Raw genomic sequence first — 24,000 nt, 5'->3', positions numbered from 1 at the left:
ATTAAAAAGTGGTTGATTAGAAGTGAAGCCCGGCGGCGCACACACACACACACACACACACACACACACACACACACTCCCTTTAACGGAGCTTATTAAACTATGTGACAGTGATTAGGCCTCCGCCTCTGATCCTGTCCCAGCTGGATGCCTGACTGTTTTACTGACTGACTGTTTTAATGACTGACTGTTTTACTGACTGACTGTTTAAATGACTGACTGTTTTACTGACAGAGACCTTCCTTCCCTCCGCTGCAGAGGACCAGCTGTGGTCTCAACATGAGCAACGCTGCTTCATTACAAAAGCAATGACATGACATTCACACAGACAGGAAGACGGTTTGGTAAGACAATTGCATAGGACAGATATAGAGACAGACAGACAGGCAGAGCTGGTAAAGACAGACAGACAGACAAACAGAGCTGGTAGAGACAGACATACAGACAGCCAGCCAGCCAGACAGACAGAGCTGGTGTAGAGAGAGAGAGACAGACAGACAGACAGACAGAGAGCTGGTAGAGAGAGACAGACGGAGGGACAGTCAGACAGCCAGCCAGCCAGCCAGCCAGCCAGACACACAGCCAGACACACAGCCAGACAGCCAGCCTGACAGACAGCCATCCACCCACCCACCCAGCCAGCCACCCATCCTCACCTGGTTCTGGGCGGGCGTGGGCGAGGCCTGGCTCTGGGCGTCAGGGGGCGGGGCCGGGGGGGGGGCCTGGCCCTGGCTGCTGTCGTTGCCCCCCACAGGTGAGCCGCGGGTGGTGGCCGTCATGCTGGGCACAGGGAGGGTCTTGGCAATCTTGTCTGCTTCAGGAGGCCCGGGCCGGGGGGAGAATCACAGCCTGCTCCCGGGGGGCAGGGGGGGACAACCAGAGGGACAGCAGCTCCACCTGAGGCTCAGGGAGGGTGGCAGGGACCATTGCAGAACCTGAAAGGGAGGGAGGGAGGGAGGGACAGAGACATGGAGACATTTTTCTATTATTATTAACCTTTATTTATACAGGTAAAACTATCTCATTGAGACCTGTTCAGGGCAGACAGCAGCATAACACACCCGTTATAGACAGACAGACTGTACAGACTTGACGTACAAGACTAAATAAAACTCACAACATTAAAATGGTCAATGCAGAAGTGCAAAAGTTGAAAGACAAAATAGGTCAATCAGGGCAGTTGTTTCCCCTACTGCTCACACACACAAGTGCACTCAAAGGTCATGGGGGCGTCCATGTCTCAGTCACCGCTGTCCGATCACCGAGTGAGTCAGACCAGCTCAAATGACTCTCACCCAGTCTGTCTAAGGGCTGCTAGACACCACATGCTGTCTGCAAAGACGCACGCACGCACGCACGCACACTCCCAGTTTAGCTGCTGCAGACAGCTTTCACCAGCACTTATAGTCTGCCTGGTCTCGATATCTGTGCAAGAGACTGTTTGATTTACACAGATAATTTAATATTTGGACCCAGACTCTTGTTATGTTGTTATGTGACAATTATTGTTAAGATCTCATCGCTCAATTTCCAGTGAGATGCTCCATGTTAGAGACTCGAAACTATGCAGTATGATAGGACGCGGTGACCATAAGACAATAAGGCTTTTACCGTTATTGACCTAGGCCTATCTGTTTCAAACTTGGTATATAGTGGGCAATTCCATAACAGCATCATGCCATGACTCAACTCTTCTTGTGTAGACACACACAGAGACACCCAATCTATAATTACATCTACCCATACTTCTTACTGTTGTTAACTTTCACTATCCTCACTTTGAACATTTTTGACATTTTAAAACATTTCACACGTATGTGGGTTTTCAGTAACAGAATGGCCTGGAGTCTGGGCAACGATTCTTCAACCAATCTTAAGACTTTTTCTTCGGAGCAGAAGTCGAAGCCTTTGCTTAGTGCTTATCTCTATTTTTATGATGGAAGACGGTTGAGAAATGTATGTTGATGTAAATGTTTCATCCTCATAGGTCCTTTCACACCAAACCACCCCATAGCAGTCACCATAGAAATAATTTAGCTTTTCAATGTAAATAGATAGAGCAAAGACAGCTCCCGGCAATGTTACCGTAAAACCCCATAACATCTTCCCGTTTAAACCAACGGGTTCCAGGGTTATGTGGAGTTTTGAACAGTGTGGCGCTGGATTGCATTATGAAAACCCGATTCGCGTTTATTTAAATTATGTTAAAATACAACTAATACGCTCAATCCACTGAAAAACATCATAACGCGTTCACTTTCACTTTCGTTTTTAACAACAACCCATCCACATCCCCCAACCCCACCCATCCATCTATCCATCTATCCATCCATCGAAATCGGTCCAGGCACATATACCATACTGAAACTGGCAAAGACAGTGTTTGACTCATTCAGACTCATATTTACACGTTGACACATTTGGACAGCTAATAATGGTTTAACATGAGCTTGCCACAAAAAGGTCAACAATGTGTGCAGTGAGGCAAAATGAGAAATGATTCTTGTCACAACCCACTGTCTCCCTTCTGGCGACATGGACAGATATATCCTGTAACATGAATCATGTTGGTTATTTCAGGAATGTGTCTTCAGAGAAATACAGCGGACCGCAAATAAGCCCATAAACATGTTAAGCACTTGGTGAATGTACATGAATGTATACGACGTACAGGTGTACTAGCCTACACTTTGCAAACATAGTACACACTGTTTAGATCCTACTGTTTAGTCAAATGTATGCAGTAATCCACACCTTTCAACACACCACACCTCATTCATACTAAGAAACCGTCAACTGTAGCTCAATCATGTTGTTTATTATAGTAACTGGTTCAATTTCGCTGGTACTGGCTGCCCATTATCTATGATACTGCCTAGATAATGATTATCTATGGTACTGCCTATAGATATTATATACATTATCTATGGTACTGCCTATTATAGATATTATATATATTCTCTATGGTACTGCCTATAGATATTATATACAGTACAATATCTATGGTAGGCAGTACTGTATAGATAGATAGATAGATAAGGTATATACTATCTATAGGCAGTCTCTCTACCTGCTCCATTGAACTGTGGGACTAAAATAGGAAAGGACTTCCTGAACAGTATGCAGTGAATCCATACCACATGGAAACTAAAGGGAATCTAGTATGACATCATCTAGTATGACATCAAGGCATTTTACAGCTAATCCTTTCATTGAAATGTCCCATACTGATAGTGCAATAACGTCCTAATGTTGCATACAGAACACGCCTACTGAAATAAACAGGTCGCAGTAGTATGAGCTTGTTTGGGACATGGTCATAGACTCGGTACATCTAATGTAACTACACAATTAGTCCGTTTTAGAAGATACGGACAATTAGACTATGAATATAACCAACGTAGTTATTTATATACTAGTAGTATATACTATATAATACTAGTACCACCAAGGCCCTGTTTGACCCAAACCCTGCTAGCACACAGCTGTGTTAGGCCTGATTATGTCCGCCTGGCCAAATACAAGTGTCTGCCTGATGTTTATGTTTTATGTTCATTTTATTTGTAAAGGGACAACGCATATTAATGAACATTAAAAATGTAAACACGCTAGATTTAGCCAGAAGCCTGATTTTCATCCATACTAGACCCTCGCCAGTGATGTCAATATAAACATAAACGCTACAAGTAAGTAAGCCATCTGATAAGTAAGTAAGCTATCTATGATTGGAAACAAAGTAGTATCCAGTTATGGGATTATATTATATTCATCACTACTTTGGCTGAGGTGATGTGGGTTAACTGGCCAACTCCGTAACATTAGCAGAGAGAATGATGTGTTTATTAGCATGCTAGCAGGTGTTTTCATATAAAGTGGCCATGCCAACATAACAGCTACAACTGGCTAGTGAGCCTGCATCAACCTTAATGCTATTCAAGTGCAATAATATATAATATAGTATATATCATATATACAGGAAGATGCTAGCGCGACCAGGGTAGCTAGTGCTAACAGCAATAACAACAACAACAGTCGATGCAGAGGTGAACAAACCCCCCTCCTGGCCCTGTGTCTGTATGTACTGTATCTGTCTAGAAGACTACTGCCCCACGAAGTAGGCATCTTGTCAGCTTTGAACTGACCTTGAACTCTTGTGGGAAAACCGTCACATTTCAGCCCCAAAACCGTCACATTCAGTCCCAAATGCGAACATTTATCAGGTTGGTTGGTAGGGGAGACCAAGGGTGCGTTCGCAAAATCCGCTCTGGAATCTGATCAGCACTCATGGAATGCCTCTTGTCCAATCAAATGACTGGTCACTTTATGACGCCGAACCCAGTGTGCGCTCCGGCGCTCTCAGAGTGTACATACGAACGCAGCCCATGGCAGCCATTTTGCCACAGACAGAAAAATAACACCGAAAACAAACCGGCATCTCAACACAGACAGCCCTCTCTTTGTGACAATGTCAGGCACCGTGTATGTCGTTTTTTAACCACCATCTGTTGTTTAGTGAGTGTACACTGTAGAAAACTGCAGAAAGACATTGAGCTAACTAACGTTAGCTGACCAGCTACCATCACAGTTACTAAGCCAGCTGACAAATGTTACTCACCAGAAATTTGATGCAACTTCCTTGTGTTCACAATCCCGTTAACCAAGGAATCTCTTTTATTTTGGGGGTTTCTTTGTTTTCTATGTCAACGTGTCTTGTTGTGGATAGCCTTGCATTCATTCGGGACCATGGCAGAGATCTCGCTTCCTTGTGTGTTTGGTCTGGGTGTTTTTCCTGCGTCACCACCACCGACCCCCCCTCTAGTCTAGCTCCACCCCTTTCTCTAAAAGTCAGAAACAGAAGTGGGTCGGTCCGACCGAAATGGGTGGAGAAAGGGGTAGATATATAAGCAGCACTACAGAGCCCAGCAGACTGACCACTGCAGCCACTGCCTGGAAAAGGAGACATTTACATTTACATTTTTGGCATTTAGCAGACGCCTTATTCCAAAGCGACTTACAATCAATACATTTGAATACTAAGCATGTGAATCATCAGTCCACCATTCGTAGCAGGAAGAGTAATCTAGCTCAGGCCCGGGGCCATTGATAGAAGGAAAAATCTTCTCCTATCACCTTCTTCTAAACTTTTTTTTTTTTTTACACTGGAGAAACAGAGAAACAGTACAAGGGGGGCAATAGAAGTTCTTAGAGACACAGTAGAGGGGAAAGCGGGTGTCTTTAGGAGACGTAGTGCTGAGACAGACACTCGACACACAGAACACAAGCCCACGCGTCGTAGCACAACTAAAACTCTCTGACCTCTAGGCTCATCGCACGCAGTCATGAACATGGAGGAGAAGATAACCAAGCACGACAAGTGCAAATTCTCTCAAGGCGACACGTTCAGGGAACTGCGTGTGTCCGCCCACCCCACATGGATGGTCGTCAAAGACAAGCAGAAGTGGGGCTCTTCGTCCGAAGTGCACGCTCTGTACGAGCGCGTCAGGAGGATCGTTCGCGCCAAACTGGGCGCCCTCGGGCCCGCGGAGAAGCCTCACCACCATGAAGTGATCGTCCACGAGCAGGTGCTAGCAGGCGTGTCCGACGACAAAGACAAAGACTATGGGTTGTTGCTGGTGCTGTTGGACGTCGCGCTCCTGATGACCGGCTTCCCGCTGAACCCTATGGACGACCACGCCGGGATATGCCAGAACAAGTCGCTGGGGATCGAGCTGCTCGACGTGTCTGTCGAAGTGCCGTACCACCCTCTGGCGCTGACGCCGGCGCTGGTCTCGCTGACCGAGACCGAGATCTTCAAAGGCCAGCAGCAGCAGCAACAGCCCCTGTGCATGCCCATGATGATCGTCAAACCCAGAACCGCCTCTGCGTCGGCGGGGTCCGCCGCGGACGTGTACGCCAGGAACGCGCTGCTGGCGGACTGCTCCGCTTACGCCGTCGCCGAAGAGGACGGCACCGAGGCGTGCGCCAAGGAGCTGGTGGCCTACGCGCGAACCAACACCAGACGGAACGGAGGAAGAGGTCAGCGCCGGGAAGGCGGCTCAGACCCCAGCTCCGGCAAGTCTTACACCGCGCTCGTCACGATCATCAGACCGGAGCAAGATCGCACCCCTCGCCTGTACGCGTCTACCACGGTCGAGTTCTGCAGGATGCTGAAAGTGAGCACCATCAAAGGCAAGGGCGAGTTGGGCAAAGGCTGGCACATCACCCTGCACGAGCTGACCAGGCCCAGCTTCCTGACGGGACCGGCGGTGAGATACGACGTGATGAGGTTGACCCTGGCCGCCTTCCACAGACGCTCGGGGTCTCTGAACTGGATGATCCGTCCCCCCGGGTACATCACGGCCACGCTGAGCCAGACGCGCCGAAAGATCCTAGAGTTCGGCATTCGCCTGATGATACGCATGGTCCCCAAGGCACTGACGGTGGCGGAGATGCTGATCACCGACAAGCCCCTGGTTACCGCGCGCACCGAGAAGGACATCCTCTCGCACCTGTCCATGACACGGCAGGAGATCGAGATCACCAGACGCTCCGTGTCCTTGTACGCGGCCGACGTACAAACTCAACAAGCTGCTGAAGCAGATGAAAAAGAGGTCGGCGTCTGTTGGCAAGTCCAACCAGCCTTGCGTCAGCGGCGGCGGAGACGACGACCCACCAACAACAATGAGGGCAACAGTTTCAGCGGGTCGGGGAGCGATAGCAGCAGCAGCAGCAGCAGCAATGATGACGACACCGACACGGCGGCCGAAACGTTAGCCGCGATGATGGAAACCCAGGCGCCGGCCGCGATAGATCCCGTGGCCATGAGAGAGGAGCTGTGGAAACTCGACGTCCCCATACTGCTGGAGCCCGAGGCCCTGCCGTCGTGGCTGATGAACATCGACGTGCTGCTGATGTCTTCGGAGTGGAGAAACGCGTCCCGCGAGACCCGAGACTCTGTGTGCTACGTGCTCTCGTTGGACTCGACCCTGCTGTCCGCCAAGTACCTCGTGATGAAAGAGGAGTGGGTACGAGATAACCCTAACGTAGTCGAATATCTGTACACCACCAAGGTCGAAGACAAGCTCTCTCCAACACGAGGTGCAGCACCCTGCGGTTTTTTCCAGCCTCTTCGTCATGATAGCAAGCGTGCCTTCGTCGTGCCACTTCTGTTTCTGCGGTTTTCTGCAGTTTTCTATTCCCATTGTCACCGCCGTGGCCATGGTGTCCTCCTCGTCCACCTCCACAGTGCACATCTGCACGAAGTTGGTGTTTTCACCCTTGCAGTATTTCTCGGGCATCATGCGATTCATCACCTTGTCCAGGTTATGTGTTGAGAACGTCTTCCACTTGGGCAGGCTCACGGTGTAAGACTCGGTGGAAAGGGCTCCTCCCCTCTAGTCTAGCTCCACTTCTGTAGTCTAGCTCCACTCCTCTAGGCTAGCTCTTCCCCTCTAGTCTAGTTCCACGTCTAGTTCTACTCCTCTAGTCTAGCTCCACTACTCTAGTCTAGTTCTACTCCTCTAGTCTAGCTCCACTACTCTAGTCTAGCTCCACCCCTCTAGTCTAGCTCCACTCCTCTAGTCTAGCTCAACTCCTCTAATCTAGCTCCACCCCTATAGTCCAGCTCCTCCCCTCTAGTCTAGCTCCTCCCCTCTAGTCTAGCTCCACTCCTCTAGTCTAGCTCCTCCCCTCTAGTCTAGCTCCTCCCCTCTAGTCTAGCTCCACCCCTATAGTCCAGCTCCTCCCCTCTAGTCTAGCTCCTCCCCTCTAGTATAGCTCCTCCCCTCTAGTCTAGCTCTACTCCTCTAGTCTAGCTCCACCCCTCTAGTCTAGCTCCACCCCTCTAATCTAGCTCCACTCCTCTAGTCTAGCTCCTCCCCTCTAGTCTAGCTCCTCCCCTCTAGTCTAGCTCCTCCCCTCTAGTCTGGCTCCTCCCCTCTAGTCTAGCTCCTCCCCTCTAGTCTAGCTCCACTCCTCTAGTCTGGCTCCTCCCCTCAAGTCTAGCTCCTCCCCTCTAGTCTAGCTCCACCCCTCTAGTCTAGCCCCTCCCCTCTAGTCTAGCTCCTCCCCTCTAGTCTAGCTCCACCCCCTCTAGTCTAGCTCCTCCCCTATAGTCCAGCTCTACTCCTCTAGTCTAACTCCTCCCCTATAGTCCAGCTCTACTCCTCTAGTCTAGCTCCACCCCTCTAGTCTAGCTCCACCCCTCTAGTCCAGCTCTACTCCTCTAGTCTAGCTCCACTCCTCTAGTCTAGCTCCACCCCCTCTAGTCTAGCTCCTCCCCTATAGTCCAGCTCTACTCCTCTAGTCTAGCTCCTCCCCTCTAGTCTAGCTCCACTCCTCTATTCTGGCTCCTCCCCTATAGTCTAGCTCTACTCCTCTAGTCTGGCTCCTCCCCTATAGTCTAGCTCTAGTCCTCTAGTCTGGATCCACTCCTCTAGTCTAGCTCCTTCCCTCTAGTCTAGCTCCTCCCCTCTAGTCTAGCTCCTCCCCTCTAGTCTAGCTCTACTCCTCTAGTCTAGCTCTACTCCTCTAGTCTAGCTCCTCCCCTCTAGTCTAGCTCCTCCCCTATAGTCCAGCTCTACTCCTAGTCTAGCTCATCCCCTCTAGTCTAGCTCCTCCCCTATAGTCCAGCTCCACTACTCTAGTCCAGCTCTACTCCTCTAGTCTAGCTCCACCCCCTCTAGTCTAGCTCCTCCCCTATAGTCCAGCTCTACTCCACTAGTCTGGCTCCACTCCTGACAGTTTTCCCACAACCAGTCAGCTTCATGGCATAACGTGATATTATCCACAGTTATGAAGGCAAAAGTAGTGACCACAAACGTGTGCTAGCTTGCTGCTAATAACACATAAGGTGTCAAACCCAAACCCTCGTCTCGTTAGATCATTTCAAGATTCAAGCAATTCACCCCAAGCAAGTCCACTATTACTGTAAAGTCTAGGCAACACACAACAACACTTTGGATTGTCAGTTTTCAAACAAAGTAGTTGTGAAGGGTCTTTAAATTCATGTGATGGGTGATATGGTGGACTTGAGTTCAGAGTCTGTCCCCCCCTTCTTGGAAAAAGAAATAGAGGAATACATAGTGGTTAACACAATTAATATACTTTTATTTTTTTATTATCCAACTGCAAGTAAAAAGCATGGCAGCTACTGAGTGGTTAGGGACATCTGTCTCATACAAAGAGACACACCTGTGAACCCCTTCATGAAACACGTCCAGTCAAAACATGAGATCATTGGAATGGTTGAAGATTATTGATGGCTATAACTGACACAATAAATAATTAAATAATGCTCTGTACAGTCAATGTGATGATGATGATGATGTGTGTGTGTGTGTGTGTGTGTGTGTCTGCGTCTGTGTGTGTGTCTGTGTGTGTGTGTGTGTGTGGAGCGCACTTGACAATAACAAGCTATCATGAGACTGTATTAAGATTTTCGAAAGTGCCTGAGTGTGTGTCGTACATGTGTTTGATGTTTTTGATGTTTTGTCTTGTCGTACTGACAATACTGAATGTGAGAACAGAGCAGCACTTGTTTGCTTGAAGGGAAACAGTCTACTCAAACCTGATTGGTTCTTCGGAGTTGGAATTCAAAACATCAAAGCACATCAAAGCCGTCATACACCAGGAAGGAGGAAATCTCGGCTAAACAGGCCAGAGGAAAACAACATGAAGTCATTTAACCCCATACTTCACCTCCGATGTTGCAATATTGACTTTGCCTCTGTTTCAGAACCATGGACAAGGCCCCTAGACAAACAGCACTCACGCAGTCAGGCTACTGTGCTGTTGATGAAGTCTTTTCTTTTTTATTTTATCACTGCCTGCACTGCCTGAGACAACTTTAATCCATAATTTAAAAAAATTATTTCACAGAATTAGATTGGTGCAACTGGAAGACGCAGTGCTAATTCTGACCATACGGTGGCAGAATAAAATTGTCTGCTTCCATGTACTCTCCCTCTTTTCTCCCTGTGTGTGTGTGTGTGTGTGTGTGTGTGTGAGAGAGAGAGAGAGAGAGAGAGAGAGAGAGAGAGAGAGAGAGAGAGAGAGAGAGCGAGAGAGAGAATTGATTGAGGTATAGGCTCTGTTCATAGGGAGTACAATCCAGAGCGAAACGTAGACAGAGATACCAGAGATATGGTGAGTAGCTCCCTTAACATCTCTACAAACTCTCAGCTGTTGTTTTCTAATTCAATTATGAATGTTTCACACTTTTCAACACACTGGTTACTATTAATATTCAGTCTGCCTATTTGGCTATTCAATCAGTGGATATAACTAACTATAAAAAGCTATTCAATCAATGGATTTGTTCCCTCAGTAAAGTCAATGTAGATTTGCTGTTTCACCTCTTTTGTGCTTGAGTTTGCAGTATGGATTTATAAACACCTGCCTTAAATCTCTGGTCATTGAGAAATTTGGAGAAGAAACATGGGAGAAATTGAGGTCTGGCGTTTTACCTATTTGTGCACTAAACATTTAATAGTGTTTAATTGTGAAATAGTCTATTTTTGCAGTGATAAATTGTGTAAATCAATCATGAATAACATTTTGTTTTGGACTGATTTACAAAACACTGTTTGTGCAGCATTACAAAAGACATGTCAGTTTACTCTCTCTCGCTCTCTCTCTCTGTCCCTCTCTCTCTGTCCACCCCCCCCCCTCTCTCTCTCTGTCTGTCTCTCTCTCTCTATAGGACGCTAGCTGAGGTCCAGGATACTTTTATGACTTATGAGATATATGATGATGTCCTGACTCTGCGTCTGGTGCAGGAGGCCTGTACGATGCTGGGTTAGTACAATACACTCTTCATTTTACTGATAAAGACCTCACAACCCTGTTACATGTTTGTGAAAGGCAACCGATTACTGGTAGGCAAACAGATAAAGTACACAAATCATACACTTTAGCATGGACGAGTGGGTGAGTGTTGCTGGAGGGTTGTTTTGGTCAACCTCTGGAGAACAGCTGATCAGTGTCTGTCAGAGAGACATGCAGACGAGGAAGAGACGGAGGGACAGGGAGACATGGAGGTGTTAACAATGTCCCTGCTGAGGCTCTGAGGTGAGACCAAGGGGACCCAGGTGTCAATCCCTGCATCTACAGTCACTCGAATGTCACCCCAAGAGCCCAAGAGCCCAAGTCGTTAAGGTTGAAATGGCAGGAAGTGGCTGGCAGATACTGGGAACCCCCTCCAGGGATCGACCTTCGTCCAACCTTATAATGTCTAAGCGCAATCCTAACAAGTGGAACTCAATACCCCAGGCTGACTGGCCGTGGCCCACACCTGAGTGTAGTTCAGGGACGCTACCTGCATAGCTAGTTGGTTGTTGTGGGAGGGAACAGGCTACTGGGTTGTAGCCTAGGCACGTCGTTGCATAAAGACAGACCCAGTCTTAGACTTAGATCTCACTTTGAGTCAGTCTTGCTATAGACTCTAAAATGTTCCTGTTGCATAAAGCTAGCCTATGAGTGACTAAGGTAAGACCGACTTAGATAGCCTGTCACGCAATGCATTCTAGGTAAAATAAGACACTTGACAGAAGAAAAAAAAAATGGCAGCCGAAACAGCTAGACCTAGCGGCGGAAGATATGAGAGATAAAATCTTCTCGTCTATAACTTCTTCTGCTGAAAATGTATTGGAGGAATACAATGTGGATAAAAGTATAATGCTTAACAGTTTTAACCAGTGAAGTAGTTTACCATAGTAGTAGTAGTTACAGTGTTAGCTAGCTACTAGCCCTGACTGGTTCCCATAGCAACACAGCTTTTAAATCAAGTTTAGCCAGGGAGGAAGGTGGCTAACTTTCTAACATCAAAATAAGTCAGTCTTATTTTTTATGCAACAGGCAGTCTTAATTAGACTGGTCTAACCTGAGAATATAAGATATAATTATCTAAGGCTTAGACCAGTCTTAATCTATGTTTATGCAACCGGCCCCTGGACATTGGGGGCTCGAAATAAAACAAAACAAGTCGCCATCTACTGCATCGCCATCGATTTAGCTCATTGCTGTCGATTTAGTGCAAGCTACCATCCGTCAATCAAAAACTCTGCTATCCCCCCCTTCCGCTATCGATACTGACGGATTGGCTTTGTGCTTGCAGACATGTCGTCAGAGGTGGTCCTGAAGCTTTTCGGGGAGTACTTCTTCAGCTTCTGTAAGATGTCGGGGTATGACGCGATGCTGCGGACGCTGGGGGGAAACCTGGTGGAGTTCATCGAGAACCTGGACGCTCTTCACAGCTACCTGGCCCTCTCCTACCAGGTAGAGCTCTTCACAGCTACCTGGCCCTCTCCTACCAGGTAGAGCTCTTCACAGCTACCTGGCCCTCTCCTACCAGGTAGAGCTCTTCACAGCTACCTGGCCCTCTCCTACCAGGTAGAGCTCTTCACAGCTACCTGGCCCTCTCCTACCAGGTAGAGCTCTTCACAGCTACCTGGCCCTCTCCTACCAGGTAGTGGACTGCAAAAAGTAAATCTAAGTAAGATTAAATATCTGAAATCAAGGCAATATGTGCTACTTTTAAGATATACTTAGCAATTGAGATTTTCTGTTGGCAGATCATTTTGCTTGTTAATATTTTCCCTATTGTATTGCCTTTCTTTCTTGTTTTTGAGAGCTAACTTTTTGCAGTGTGTATTCTACTGTACCCAACCCTACCCTACCCTAACCTACTCCTCTATTCAACCCTGTTATGAAATGATTACCAAGTAGTAATAACAAAGCAATAACTATAATACTACATAACACATGTTACTAGAGTTATCACTGTAAAGTGTAACCCACTCTCCATCTCTCTCAGGAGATGAATGCTCCCTCTTTCCGCGTGGAAAAGGATGAGGATGGAAAGATGCTTCTCCATTACTACTCTGACAGGAAAGGCCTGTTTCATATTGTGCCAGGTAACAGAGGGCTGGTCCATTTGTACCATAATTCCCTTGCCCCTACCTAAGGAAATGTCATGTAGATTTGAAAAGTACTGTAGAAAAACACTAGATAGGTATTGTTAGCTTTGGGCTATGATAGTGTAATTATAATGGTAAGAATATGTAGAAGTATCAAAGTTTGCACTAAATTGATGTTAATCGTTGAGACTAACGATCATAGTTTGTCATCATTGACATTGAGCCTCTCTGCCCTTCCCCAGGCATCATCGAGGCGGTGGCCAAAGACTTCTTCGACAGTGAAGTGAGCATGACCGTCCTCAACCAATCAGAGGAGGATGAACGGACAGGGAAGAAGGAGCATGTGGTCTTCCTGGTTACTCAGAGACCCAGGGGGTCAAAGGTCGATTCCCAGCCTAAACAGGACAACACTAAGGAGGAGGGGCCTAAACAGGACAACACTGAGGAGGAGGGGCCTAAACAGGACAACACGAAGGAGGAGGGGAAGAGGCACACAAGGGTGAGGGTCAGGATATAGAGGTTTCTCCTCCTTAATTGATTCTAAACAATAATACAGAGGTTTGCACTAAGTATGCTGTGCTAGGAGAACATATTTGATTTCGTAATTATTATTTCATCTGCAAAAAGGGGTTGTCATAAAGGGGTAAAATGGGGGATGGGGTTGGAGATATGTAACCACTCTCAATTTATTAAGGAGCAAAGGTGTGTGAAAAAAAAAGATGCAGAGTAGAAAAAAAATCGTCCAGATACTGTAGATAATAATAATAATAATAACTTTTTATTTGTATAGCGCTTTTCCTGCAAACGTTGCAGCTCAAAGTGCTCCAATCATTATATAATCATAATTTAATTATATTGGGCTCTATTGGGCTGATATGCTAGCAAAATGTCTTTCAGATATTCTGGTGCTGTGCCAGTGAGAGCTTTATAAACAAGCAGAAGGATCTACCAAATTCCAACAATTGATTGACAAGTTGGTTGCATGGCAAATAAAACATGTTTTAACAGATCTCATCCTGATTAAGGTTTTGAACCACCAGGCCCTGGTGTAAACTGTCTCTCTGGTGTAAACTGTCTCTCTAGTGTAAACTGTCTCTCTAGTGTAAACTGTCTCTCTAGTGTAAACTGTCTCTCTAGTGTAAACTGTCTCTCTGGTGTAAACTGTCTCTCTGGTGTAAACTGTCTCTCTACTGTAAACTGTCTCTCTAGTGTAAACTGTCTCTCTACTGTAAACTGTCTCTCTGGTGTAAACTGTCTCTCTACTGTAAACTGTCTCTCTGGTGTAAACTGTCTCTCTAGTGTAAACTGTCTCTCTAGTGTAAACTGTCTCTCTAGTGTAAACTGTCTCTCTAGTGTAAACTGTCTCTCTGGTGTAAACTGTCTCTCTAGTGTAAACTGTCTCTCTAGTGTAAACTGTCTCTCTAGTGTAAACTGTCTCTCTACTGTAAACTGTCTCTCTAGTGTAAACTGTCTCTCTACTGTAAACTGACTCTCTGGTGTAAACTGTCTCTCTATTGTAAACTGTCTCTCTAGTGTAAACTGTCTCCCTGGTGTAAACTGTCTCTCTAGTGTAAACTGTCTCTCTACTGTAAACTGTCTCTCTAGTGTAAACTGTCTCTCTACTGTAAACTGTCTCTCTGGTGTAAACTGTCTCTCTAGTGTAAACTGTCTCTCTAGTGTAAACTGTCTCCCTGGTGTAAACTGTCTCTCTAGTGTAAACTGTCTCTCTAGTGTAAACTGTCTCTCTAGTGTAAACTGTCTCTCTGGTGTAAACTGTCTCTCTAGTGTAAACTGTCTCTCTAGTGTAAACTGTCTCTCTAGTGTAAACTGTCTCTCTAGTGTAAACTGTCTCTCTACTGTAAACTGTCTCTCTAGTGTAAACTGTCTCTCTACTGTAAACTGTCTCCCTGGTGTAAACTGTCTCTCTGGTGTAAACTGTCTCTCTAGTGTAAACTGTCTCTCTGGTGTAAACTGTCTCTCTACTGTAAACTGTCTCTCTAGTGTAAACTGTCTCTCTAGTGTAAACTGTCTCCCTGGTGTAAACTGTCTCTCTAGTGTAAACTGTCTCTCTAGTGTAAACTGTCTCTTTACTGTAAACTGTCTCTCTAGTGTAAACTGTCTCTCTGGTGTAAACTGTCTCTCTAGTTTAAACTGTCTCTCTAGTGTAAACTGTCTCTCTAGTGTAAACTGTCTCTCTGGTGTAAACTGTCTCTCTGGTGTAAACTGTCTCTCTGGTGTAAACTGTCTCTCTAGTGTAAACTGTCTCTCTAGTGTAAACTGTCTCTCTAGTGTAAACTGTCTCTCTGGTGTAAACTGTCTCTCTAGTGTAAACTGTCTCTCTAGTGTAAACTGTCTCTCTGGTGTAAACTGTCTCTCTAGTGTAAACTGTCTCTGTAAACTGTCTCTCTAGTGTAAACTGTCTCTCTAGTGTAAACTGTCTCTCTAGTGTAAACTGTCTCTCTAGTGTAAACTGTCTCTCTGGTGTAAACTGTCTCTCTAGTGTAAACTGTCTCTGTAAACTGTCTCTCTAGTGTAAACTGTCTCTCTAGTGTAAACTGTCTCTCTAGTGTAAACTGTCTCTCTAGTGTAAACTGTCTCTCTGGTGTAAACTGTCTCTCTGGTGTAAACTGTCTCTCTGGTGTAAACTGTCTCTCTAGTGTAAACTGTCTCTCTGGTGTAAACTGTCTCTCTGGTGTAAACTGTCTCTCTGGTGTAAACTGTCTCTTAGGTTAGAGAGGCCTGCTCGCAATCGGAAGTTCTCTAGTTTGATCTCCGCCTCAGCTGCATGTGCCCTTGAGCAAGGCACTTAACCCCTAATTGCTCCAGGGGCACTGACTACTACCAAATTCCAACAATTGATTGACAAGTTGGTTGCATGGCAAAACATTGTTTATTGTTTGTTGTAATGCAGCAGCAGGAGGAGATGCTGAGGAGGATGAGGGAGAGGTGTGCCAGCCTGCCCCACTGCCCTGCTGGGAAGAGGCCACCCTGGGACCTGGTCCGGACGGATGTTAGGTCCAAGAAAGGTTTGGGATCTCTGCTTACTTTTATGTATCAATTCATTACTTTTATTTATCCAGTTATCCAGAACACATTCTTTTTCTTTACAATATCGGCCTGGTAAGTTGATTGTTTACATCCAAATTCGTGTTGAAATGGATGAGTGGACTGGACAGTACCAGGCCAATCCAGATCTCCTGTAGCTATAGAGAGAGATCTACACAACAGATGGCACGCTTATTTCTTAGGTTATAATACTATAATATAATGACTGTCCATTTCCCCCCACAGGCAATCTCCTGACAGAAACGTTCACCCCGTGCTATCCAGTCAAGCTGTGGATGGAGGAGCGGACGTTCTGCAATGCCTTCCCTTTCCACATTGTCTTTGATAAAGATGTAAACACTTTTCTTCTGCTTCCAATCCTACCTCCAGTAGGGGATAAAAGGTCTAAGGCTGTGTTCTCACTAGAACATTAGGGTGTGTTCTCACTAGAACATTAGGGTGTGTTCTCACTAGAACATTAGGGGGTGTTCTCACTAGAACATTAGGGGGTGTTCTCACTAGAACATTAGGGGGTGTTCTCACTAGAACATTAGGGTGTGTTCTCACTAGAACATTAGGGTGTGTTCTCACTAGAACATTAGGGTGTGTTCTCACTAGAACATTAGGGGGTGTTCTCACTAGAACATTTGCTTCACCTGAAACGGAGTTTAGGATAAAATTCGCTTTGCTCTGCATCGTTTGGAGCTGTGAGAACGCGCATTCGAAGTAACTCCTGGAGCGAAGAACCAACGGATGCTCCGCTTGAAAAGGGTGGTTTCGCTCCGGTTAGAAACGACGCATCGAGGCTGTCCATAGGAAAACAACAGCGCATGCATGTTGCTCTGGATAAGAGTGGGACGAAAATTTTACATTTTTCTGACCAATCAACTACCACGTCTGTTGCTTCGATTGCGTATGATACTTCGTTTACATAAAGGGCTGTGAGAACGCAAATCAGAGAAATAATTTATGCAACAATGTTGCAAACTCATCCACTTGCTCCGGGTCCTGATTCAGACTTTCATGACCTTAGAACATGACCTCAGTGTTTGGGGGTCAAATTCTCCCCACCTCCTACTGAGTGGACAGTGTCAGTGACACTGATATTTCCTATTTCTTATCTCCTATTTCTTGTTTTATTCCTGGTTTTATTGTGTTGTGTTGTGTTCTTTTTAAAAATCTATTTCCTATCTCCTACCTCTTGTTTTATTGTATTGTATTTTATTTACTATTGTTTTTTATGTTCAGCACTTGGAGTTACATTCAATGCATGACATTCAGTGCTATAAATAAAGTTTGTTTGATTGATTGATTGATTGATTGATTGATTGATTGGTTGATATCCTTCTCCCTCAGTTGAAGGTGAAGCAGACGGGGGTGAACATCCAGAAGTTCGTCCCTGGGCTGCAGATGTCTGACATCCGCCTGGACCAGTACTTCAGCATCGTCCACCCGCAGGTGACCTTCAACATCGACAGCATCAGGAAGTTCATCAACAGCCAGTTTGTTCTAAAGACCCGCCGTGAGATGGTGCCGCTGGCCGTGCAGCACCAGTCCATGCTCAAGCTCAGAGGTACCACGGCTTTAGATTAGATTAGATTAGATTAGATTAGATTAGATTAGATTCAACCTTTTTGTCATTGCACAGAGTACAACGAAATGTATTTTTTGCTCTAGGCACAGTGTCAGCCATAGTCAGCACCCCTGGAGCTCATATGCAGCTCCCTCCTGATCGAACCAGGGACCTTCTCATTGCTAGCCGGCCTCTCTAACCTCTAGGCTACCTGCCTCTCTAACCTCTAGGCTACCTGCCTCTCTAACCTCTAGGCTACCTGACCACTCTAACCTATAGGCTACCTGACCTCTCTAACCTCTAGGCTACCTGCCTCTCTAACCTCTAGGCTACCTGACCACTCTAACCTCTAGGCTACCTGGCCTCTCTAACCTCTAGGCTACCTGACCACTCTAACCTCTAGGCTACCTGCCTCTAACCTCTAGGCTACCTGCCTCTCTAACCTCTAGGCTACCTGCCTCTCTAACCTCTAGGCTACCTGACCACTCTAACCTCTAGGCTACCTGACCTCTCTAACCTCTAGGCTACCTGGCTCTCTAACCTCTAGGCTACCTGCCTCTCTAACCTCTAGGCTACCTGCCTCTCTAACCTCTAGACTACCTGCCTCTCTAACCTCTAGACTACCTGCCTCTCTAACCTCTAGGCTACCTGCCTCTCTAACCTCTAGGCTACCTGCCTCTCTAACCTCTAGACTACCTGCCTCTCTAACCTCTAGGCTACCTGCCTCTCTAACCTCTAGGCTACCTGCCTCTCTAACCTCTAGGCTACCTGACCTCTCTAACCTCTAGGCTACCTGACCTCTCTAATCTCTAGACTACCTGCCTCTCTAACCTCTAGGCTACCTGCCTCTCTAACCTCTAGGCTACCTGCCTCTCTAACCTCTAGGCTACCTGCCTCTCTAACCTCTAGGCTACCTGCCTCTCTAATCTCTAGACTACCTGCCTCTCTAATCTCTAGACTACCTGCCTCTCTAACCTCTAGGCTACCTGCTGCCCCTCCTTTACAGATGTAGCAGAGCACAGTTCTGGACTATGCTCCCAAGTGTCTCTTTGGCAATGGGGGTCTTTAGGATACACATGATCATTGATCTAGGTGACCTCTGTTCCCAGGTCAGATGTTGTGGATGGTCTCTGTTCCTAGGTCAGATGTTGTGGATGGTGTCTGTTCCTAGGTCAGATGTTGTGGATGGTGTCTGTTCCTAGGTCAGATGTTGTAGATGGTGTCTGTTCCTAGGTCAGATGTTGTGGATGGTCTCTGTTCCTAGGTCAGATGTTGTGGATGGTGTCTGTTCCTAGGTCAGATGTTGTGGGTGGTCTCTGTTCCTAGGTCAGATGTTGTAGATGGTGTCTGTTCCTAGGTCAGATGTTGTGGATGGTCTCTGTTCCCAGGTCAGATGTTGTGGATGGTCTCTGTTCCTAGGTCAGATGTTGTGGATGAAGTCTGTTCCTAGGTCAGATGTTGTGGATGGAGTCTGTTCCTAGGTCAGATGTTGTGGATGGTCTCTGTTCCCAGGTCAGATGTTGTGGATGGAGTCTGTTCCTAGGTCAGATGTTGTGGGTGGTCTCTGTTCCTAGGTCAGATGTTGTGGGTGGTCTCTGTTCCCAGGTCAGATGTTGTAGATGGTCTCTGTTCCCAGGTCAGATGTTGTGGGTGGTCTCTGTTCCTATAGGTCAGATGTTGTGGATGGAGTCCTTGGGCTGCATGGTGTACCTGTGTTCCCCGAAGCTGCGCAGCCTGCAGGAGCTGGAGGAGAAGGGGCTGCACATCGCTGACATCGCCCAGCACGACGCCACCCGAGACCTCATCCTCCTCAACCAGCAGCGCCTCGCTGAGATGGAGCTGTCCAACCAGCTGGAGCGCAAAAAGGCAGATATATCATAATAATTATAATTATAATAATATTAATATTATTATTAATAATAACAATAATAATAATAATAACAATAATAACAATAATAATAACAATAATAACAATAATAATAATTATAATTATAATAATAACAATAATAATAATAATAATAAAAATAAAAAATAAAATAATAATAATAATACATTAGACTTATATAGCACTTTTTTTCTAGACACTCAAAGACGCTTAATTATTATTATTATTATTATTATTATTATTATTATTATTATTATTATTATTATTAATTCATTATTATTATAATAATAATGAATGAATGAATGATCTTTATTGTCATTGTAACAGGTACAACGAAATTTAAATGCAAGCCCTAGGTGCTAACAATCAAACACAGTCCTAAGATAATAAAAAACAAGAATGAGACCTGGGGGGGGGGGGCGGTAGAGAATCTGAGGGGGGAGAACCTGGGGAGGGTAGGAATCTGAGAATGTATCTATTATGTAACTTCTGTACTTCTATACTTACTACTAATAATAATAATTTAGCTGACGCATTTCAAAGCGACTTACATTTCAATGAGTGCATACATTTCAGTGGGAAATCCCCCTGTTTATATACTGTATATAGATTATAGCAGTGCTTGCTAACAATTCACCTATACTCTTGTTCAGATGAGCTAATCTTCAGTATTTAGCTATGGACAAAATATTTTGTGTGTGTGTGTGTGTGTGTGTGTGTATGTCTGTGTGTGCCTGCGTGTGTGTGCGTATGTGCGTGTGCATGTGTGTCTGTGTGATTGTGAAACACAAGGAGGAGCTGAGGATACTCTCGCGCCACCTAGAGGCAGAGAAGAGGAAGACGGAGACCCTACTGTATGCCATGCTGCCTCGGCACGTAGCCAATCAGCTGAAAGAGGGGAAGAGGGTGGAGGCAGGTATGCTGCTCCTCCTCTTCTCTACTCCCCCCCCCCCTAGGCCTCTCATTTTTAAAAACAAAAATTCGGCATGCAACTTGTCAATCAACTTGTCAATTGTTGGAATGTGGTGTTTTTTGCTCTAGGCACAGGGTCAGCCGTAGTCAGTGCCTTTCGTGTAGGAATGAGAAATATGACATAAATTACACCTTCCTCTGTTTTTGGTCAGGTGAGTTCCAGGTGTGCACCATCCTGTTCAGTGACGTGGTCACCTTCACCAACATCTGTGCTGCCTGCGAGCCCATCCAGATCGTCAACATGCTCAACTCCATGTACTCCAGGTTCGACCGCCTCACCAGCGTCCATGATGTGTACAAGGTACAGAGACACACACACACAGACACACACACACACACACAGACAGACACACAGACACACACACACACACAGACAGACACACAGACACACACACAGACAGACAGACACACACATAGACAGACACACACACACATACACACACGACCGCCTCACCAGCGTCCATGACATATACCGGGTACAGAGACACACACACACACACACACACATACATACACACACACACAAACATACACACACACAGACAGACACACACATACACACACACACACACGACCGCCTGACCAGCGTCCACGATGTGTACAAGATACAGAGAGAAACAGTTGATACATTCATTATTATTTATTTATTTTATACTTGGATCTTTGCCCCCCCCCCTCCCCCCCACCAGGTTGAGACTATTGGAGATGCGTATATGGTGGTGGGTGGGGTGCCCGTCCCAACCGACAGCCATGCAGAGCGGGTCGCGAACTTTGCCCTGGGGATGCGTATCGCAGCGCGGGAGGTGACCAACCCCGTCACTGGGGACCCCATCCAGGTGACCTCTCAGTGACCTCTCAGTGACCTCTCAGTGCAAAACTGTTGATCAGTGATCAAATTGTGAAGACCCACTGTTGTGGCCTTCCTCCAGCATGGCATGGTTCCCCACTAACACTGTCCCCCATCGCTGCCTTTTTGTTTGTTGCGTTTCTTTTTGTTGCTGTGTGTGTGTGTGTGTGTGTGTGTGTGTGTTTGTGGGTGTTCCAGATACGGGTGGGTCTCCACACTGGTCCAGTGCTGGCTGGTGTGGTAGGAGACAAGATGCCGCGGTACTGCTTGTTCGGGGACACGGTGAACACGGCATCACGCATGGAGAGTCATGGAGTCCCTGACCACATACACCTCAGCCCCTACACATACAGGTACACACACACACACACACACACACGCACACACACCTCAGCCCCTACACATACAGGTACACACACACACACACACACGCACACACACCTCAGCCCCTTCACATACAGGTACATACACACACACGCACACACACACACCTCAGCCCCTTCACATACAGGTACACACACACACACACACACCGTAGCCCCTTCACAGGTAAACAGGTAAACAAACATACACACACAGATCTTCCCGAACCCTGTTCATATAAATGGACTGACTTATACAGTATGTGCCCAAAGACACCTCGACATGTGGCCAGCCGATCCCCCGACCTTGCGATCATTAGACGCTGGCTCTATCTCCTGCGCCGCAGCCTCCCCATATCTGTCTGTGATTGAACCTAGTGCTCTGGAGAATCAAGGCTTTGACATCCTGGAGAGAGGAGAGATCCAGGTGAAAGGAAAAGGCCTGATGACCACCTACTTCCTGCTGCAGAACCTAGGCGCCTCTGAGGACGCCATCTTGGGTCGGGGACCGGGAGAGCCCTGCATGTACCGGGACAACCAGCATAGGGTGGAGGAGAGGGAGAAAGGTGAGGAACCGGGGGCCTTATGTAGGAGGAGTGGGTGGGTAATTACAACCAGTTACAAATCCTCAGGTAGTAAGGTATGGTGTTGAACAGGTGTGCGGTTGTCATTGTGTTCCAGTCAATTGGCTCAAGATTGGTTTGGAAAGACAGAGAGGTCACAAACAGGAACAGTTATCTTTCACATGCATCACATGTGAGAAAGTCACATGCTAATCTATAAATAGCCTAGTCATGTATGGTGAACCAACCTTCCTGCACACAGTGTGTTGGTCTGGAAGTGTCATGTGTGACTTTCAGGGTTATTCAAACAGTATTTGAATAATACTATTTGAATTATACAAATAGTATAATCTATCCGTTATACAACGGATAGATCCGGTCCATTGTCTCTATTGGTCAGTTTGCGTTCCAGCCATGCCGATATCCATGATATACGCACGGCTAAATGGAATGTTGACACATCTTTTCATATTACTATTATCGAAGTTACATTATTACCGTTGCTTAGCAACCAATAAACAACTGTTCAGTGGATGAATACACTTACAATGAAACAAAATAGTTCCATTAAAATACATTCATTAAAAGTTTATCTTGTCTCTCTTTTGTGAAATATTGATAGATAAATGTGGTAACCGTTGTATAAAAGCGTTGTGGAACGAGAAGCCGTGGTATATCGTGGATATCGGCACAGCTAGGGGGTGTAACGGCACTTCGCTTTGCGTCGTGCCTAACCGCCCCGCTAGCTGTGCCAATATCCATGATATACCACGGCTTCTCGTTCCATAACGCGCTTAAATTCAAAGTAGGTAGCACTGCTGGTTTTCAACTTTCCCCTAGAAAAACAGACTTAGAGTTTGAATGTAACTGTCTGGAAGGGGCTTACACTACAGATCAGGAAAGTTATGATGCATAGCGGTATACATTTGGTATGAAACATGGAGACCTGAAGACTTAACTTCAGACTTAACTAGTGAATGAGAAATACCCTTTTTCTTCCATTTAGACTCAGAAGAGCTGGACAGTCAAAAAAAGAATGAAACATTGAGAAATGGCCAAGGCACAGAGTCAGCTATCCCTGCTTCTTCTAGTGACCGACCCAATGAAGACCCTCCCCCACCAACGGACACCAATTCTGACACCACAGCTTTTCAAAATGGCCGTCTGTACAACATGAACTCACGATTCTGCCACCTGCTATAGTTCTGTAAGATTAAACTCTTAGATAGTTTATTTATTTTTACATGTAGTTTTTGGCCTGTGTATTAGAAGTCGTGAGACAATTTTGCGATTGCAACTGTTTAGAAAAAAATATAAATGTAATGTTTCAAGATGTTGTTTTTTTGTAATCTATGTAATCTATATGCTATATGTAATTGGGTATCTTGAAAACCCACATGGACAATTTGGGGGGGGGGGGGGGTTGTTATAAATGATTCAACTTCTACTACCGTCTAATGTCATGTCTCTGCTCCCCCAATGTTGGAAAAGGTTTTGATTGATTGATTGAAAACTTTATTAGAAGATTTGCAGGAGTAGGTACATGAAAGTACATATTACATACAAGGTCAACTAACAGGATAAAAACCCAAGAAAGCCACTGGCTTATTTCAATTGGGGTCCTTATATAGGTGTATATACTAATATACTACTATACTACTATACTACTATACTACTTGTATATACATTTACTTGTGAGTAAATAAAAGAGAGGAGTCAGGAGAGCACGACGACTGCCAATGACCCCTGGCCTGAGCTCGATTACTCTTCCTGCTACGACTGGTCTGATGATTCACTTACTTAGTCAAATGTGTCGATTGCAAGTCGCTTTGGAGT

The 24,000-nt window shown here is 45.9% G+C and overlaps 1 protein-coding gene across 1 annotated transcript in view; it reads left to right on the top strand.

Annotated features, from left to right (window-relative positions):
* Positions 1–10,384: 10,384 nt before the first annotated feature.
* LOC308153993 (guanylate cyclase soluble subunit beta-2-like) overlaps positions 10,385–24,000 on the top strand; it is a gene marked incomplete at its 3' end in the record, with an annotated part of 15,698 nt that continues 2,082 nt past the window's right edge. Inside the window, exons 1-14 of the mRNA XM_080527174.1 lie at positions 10,385–10,452; positions 10,703–10,797; positions 12,116–12,276; positions 12,815–12,914; positions 13,160–13,416; positions 15,829–15,943; positions 16,209–16,315; positions 17,319–17,535; positions 19,205–19,401; positions 20,213–20,336; positions 20,545–20,693; positions 21,082–21,228; positions 21,438–21,592; positions 21,980–22,205. Of these exons, the coding sequence (XP_080383300.1) occupies positions 10,731–10,797; positions 12,116–12,276; positions 12,815–12,914; positions 13,160–13,416; positions 15,829–15,943; positions 16,209–16,315; positions 17,319–17,535; positions 19,205–19,401; positions 20,213–20,336; positions 20,545–20,693; positions 21,082–21,228; positions 21,438–21,592; positions 21,980–22,205 (2,022 nt within the window). The 5' untranslated portion in view covers positions 10,385–10,452; positions 10,703–10,730. The remainder of the gene's footprint in view (positions 10,453–10,702; positions 10,798–12,115; positions 12,277–12,814; positions 12,915–13,159; positions 13,417–15,828; positions 15,944–16,208; positions 16,316–17,318; positions 17,536–19,204; positions 19,402–20,212; positions 20,337–20,544; positions 20,694–21,081; positions 21,229–21,437; positions 21,593–21,979; positions 22,206–24,000) is intronic.

The sequence above is a fragment of the Nansenia antarctica genome, assembly GCF_963989245.1.
Source record: "Nansenia antarctica genome assembly, chromosome: 3".
NCBI lineage: Eukaryota > Metazoa > Chordata > Actinopteri > Argentiniformes > Microstomatidae > Nansenia > Nansenia antarctica.
The sequence above is the reverse complement of the archived record's forward strand: the minus strand, read 5'-3'. Positions and strand labels throughout refer to the sequence as shown.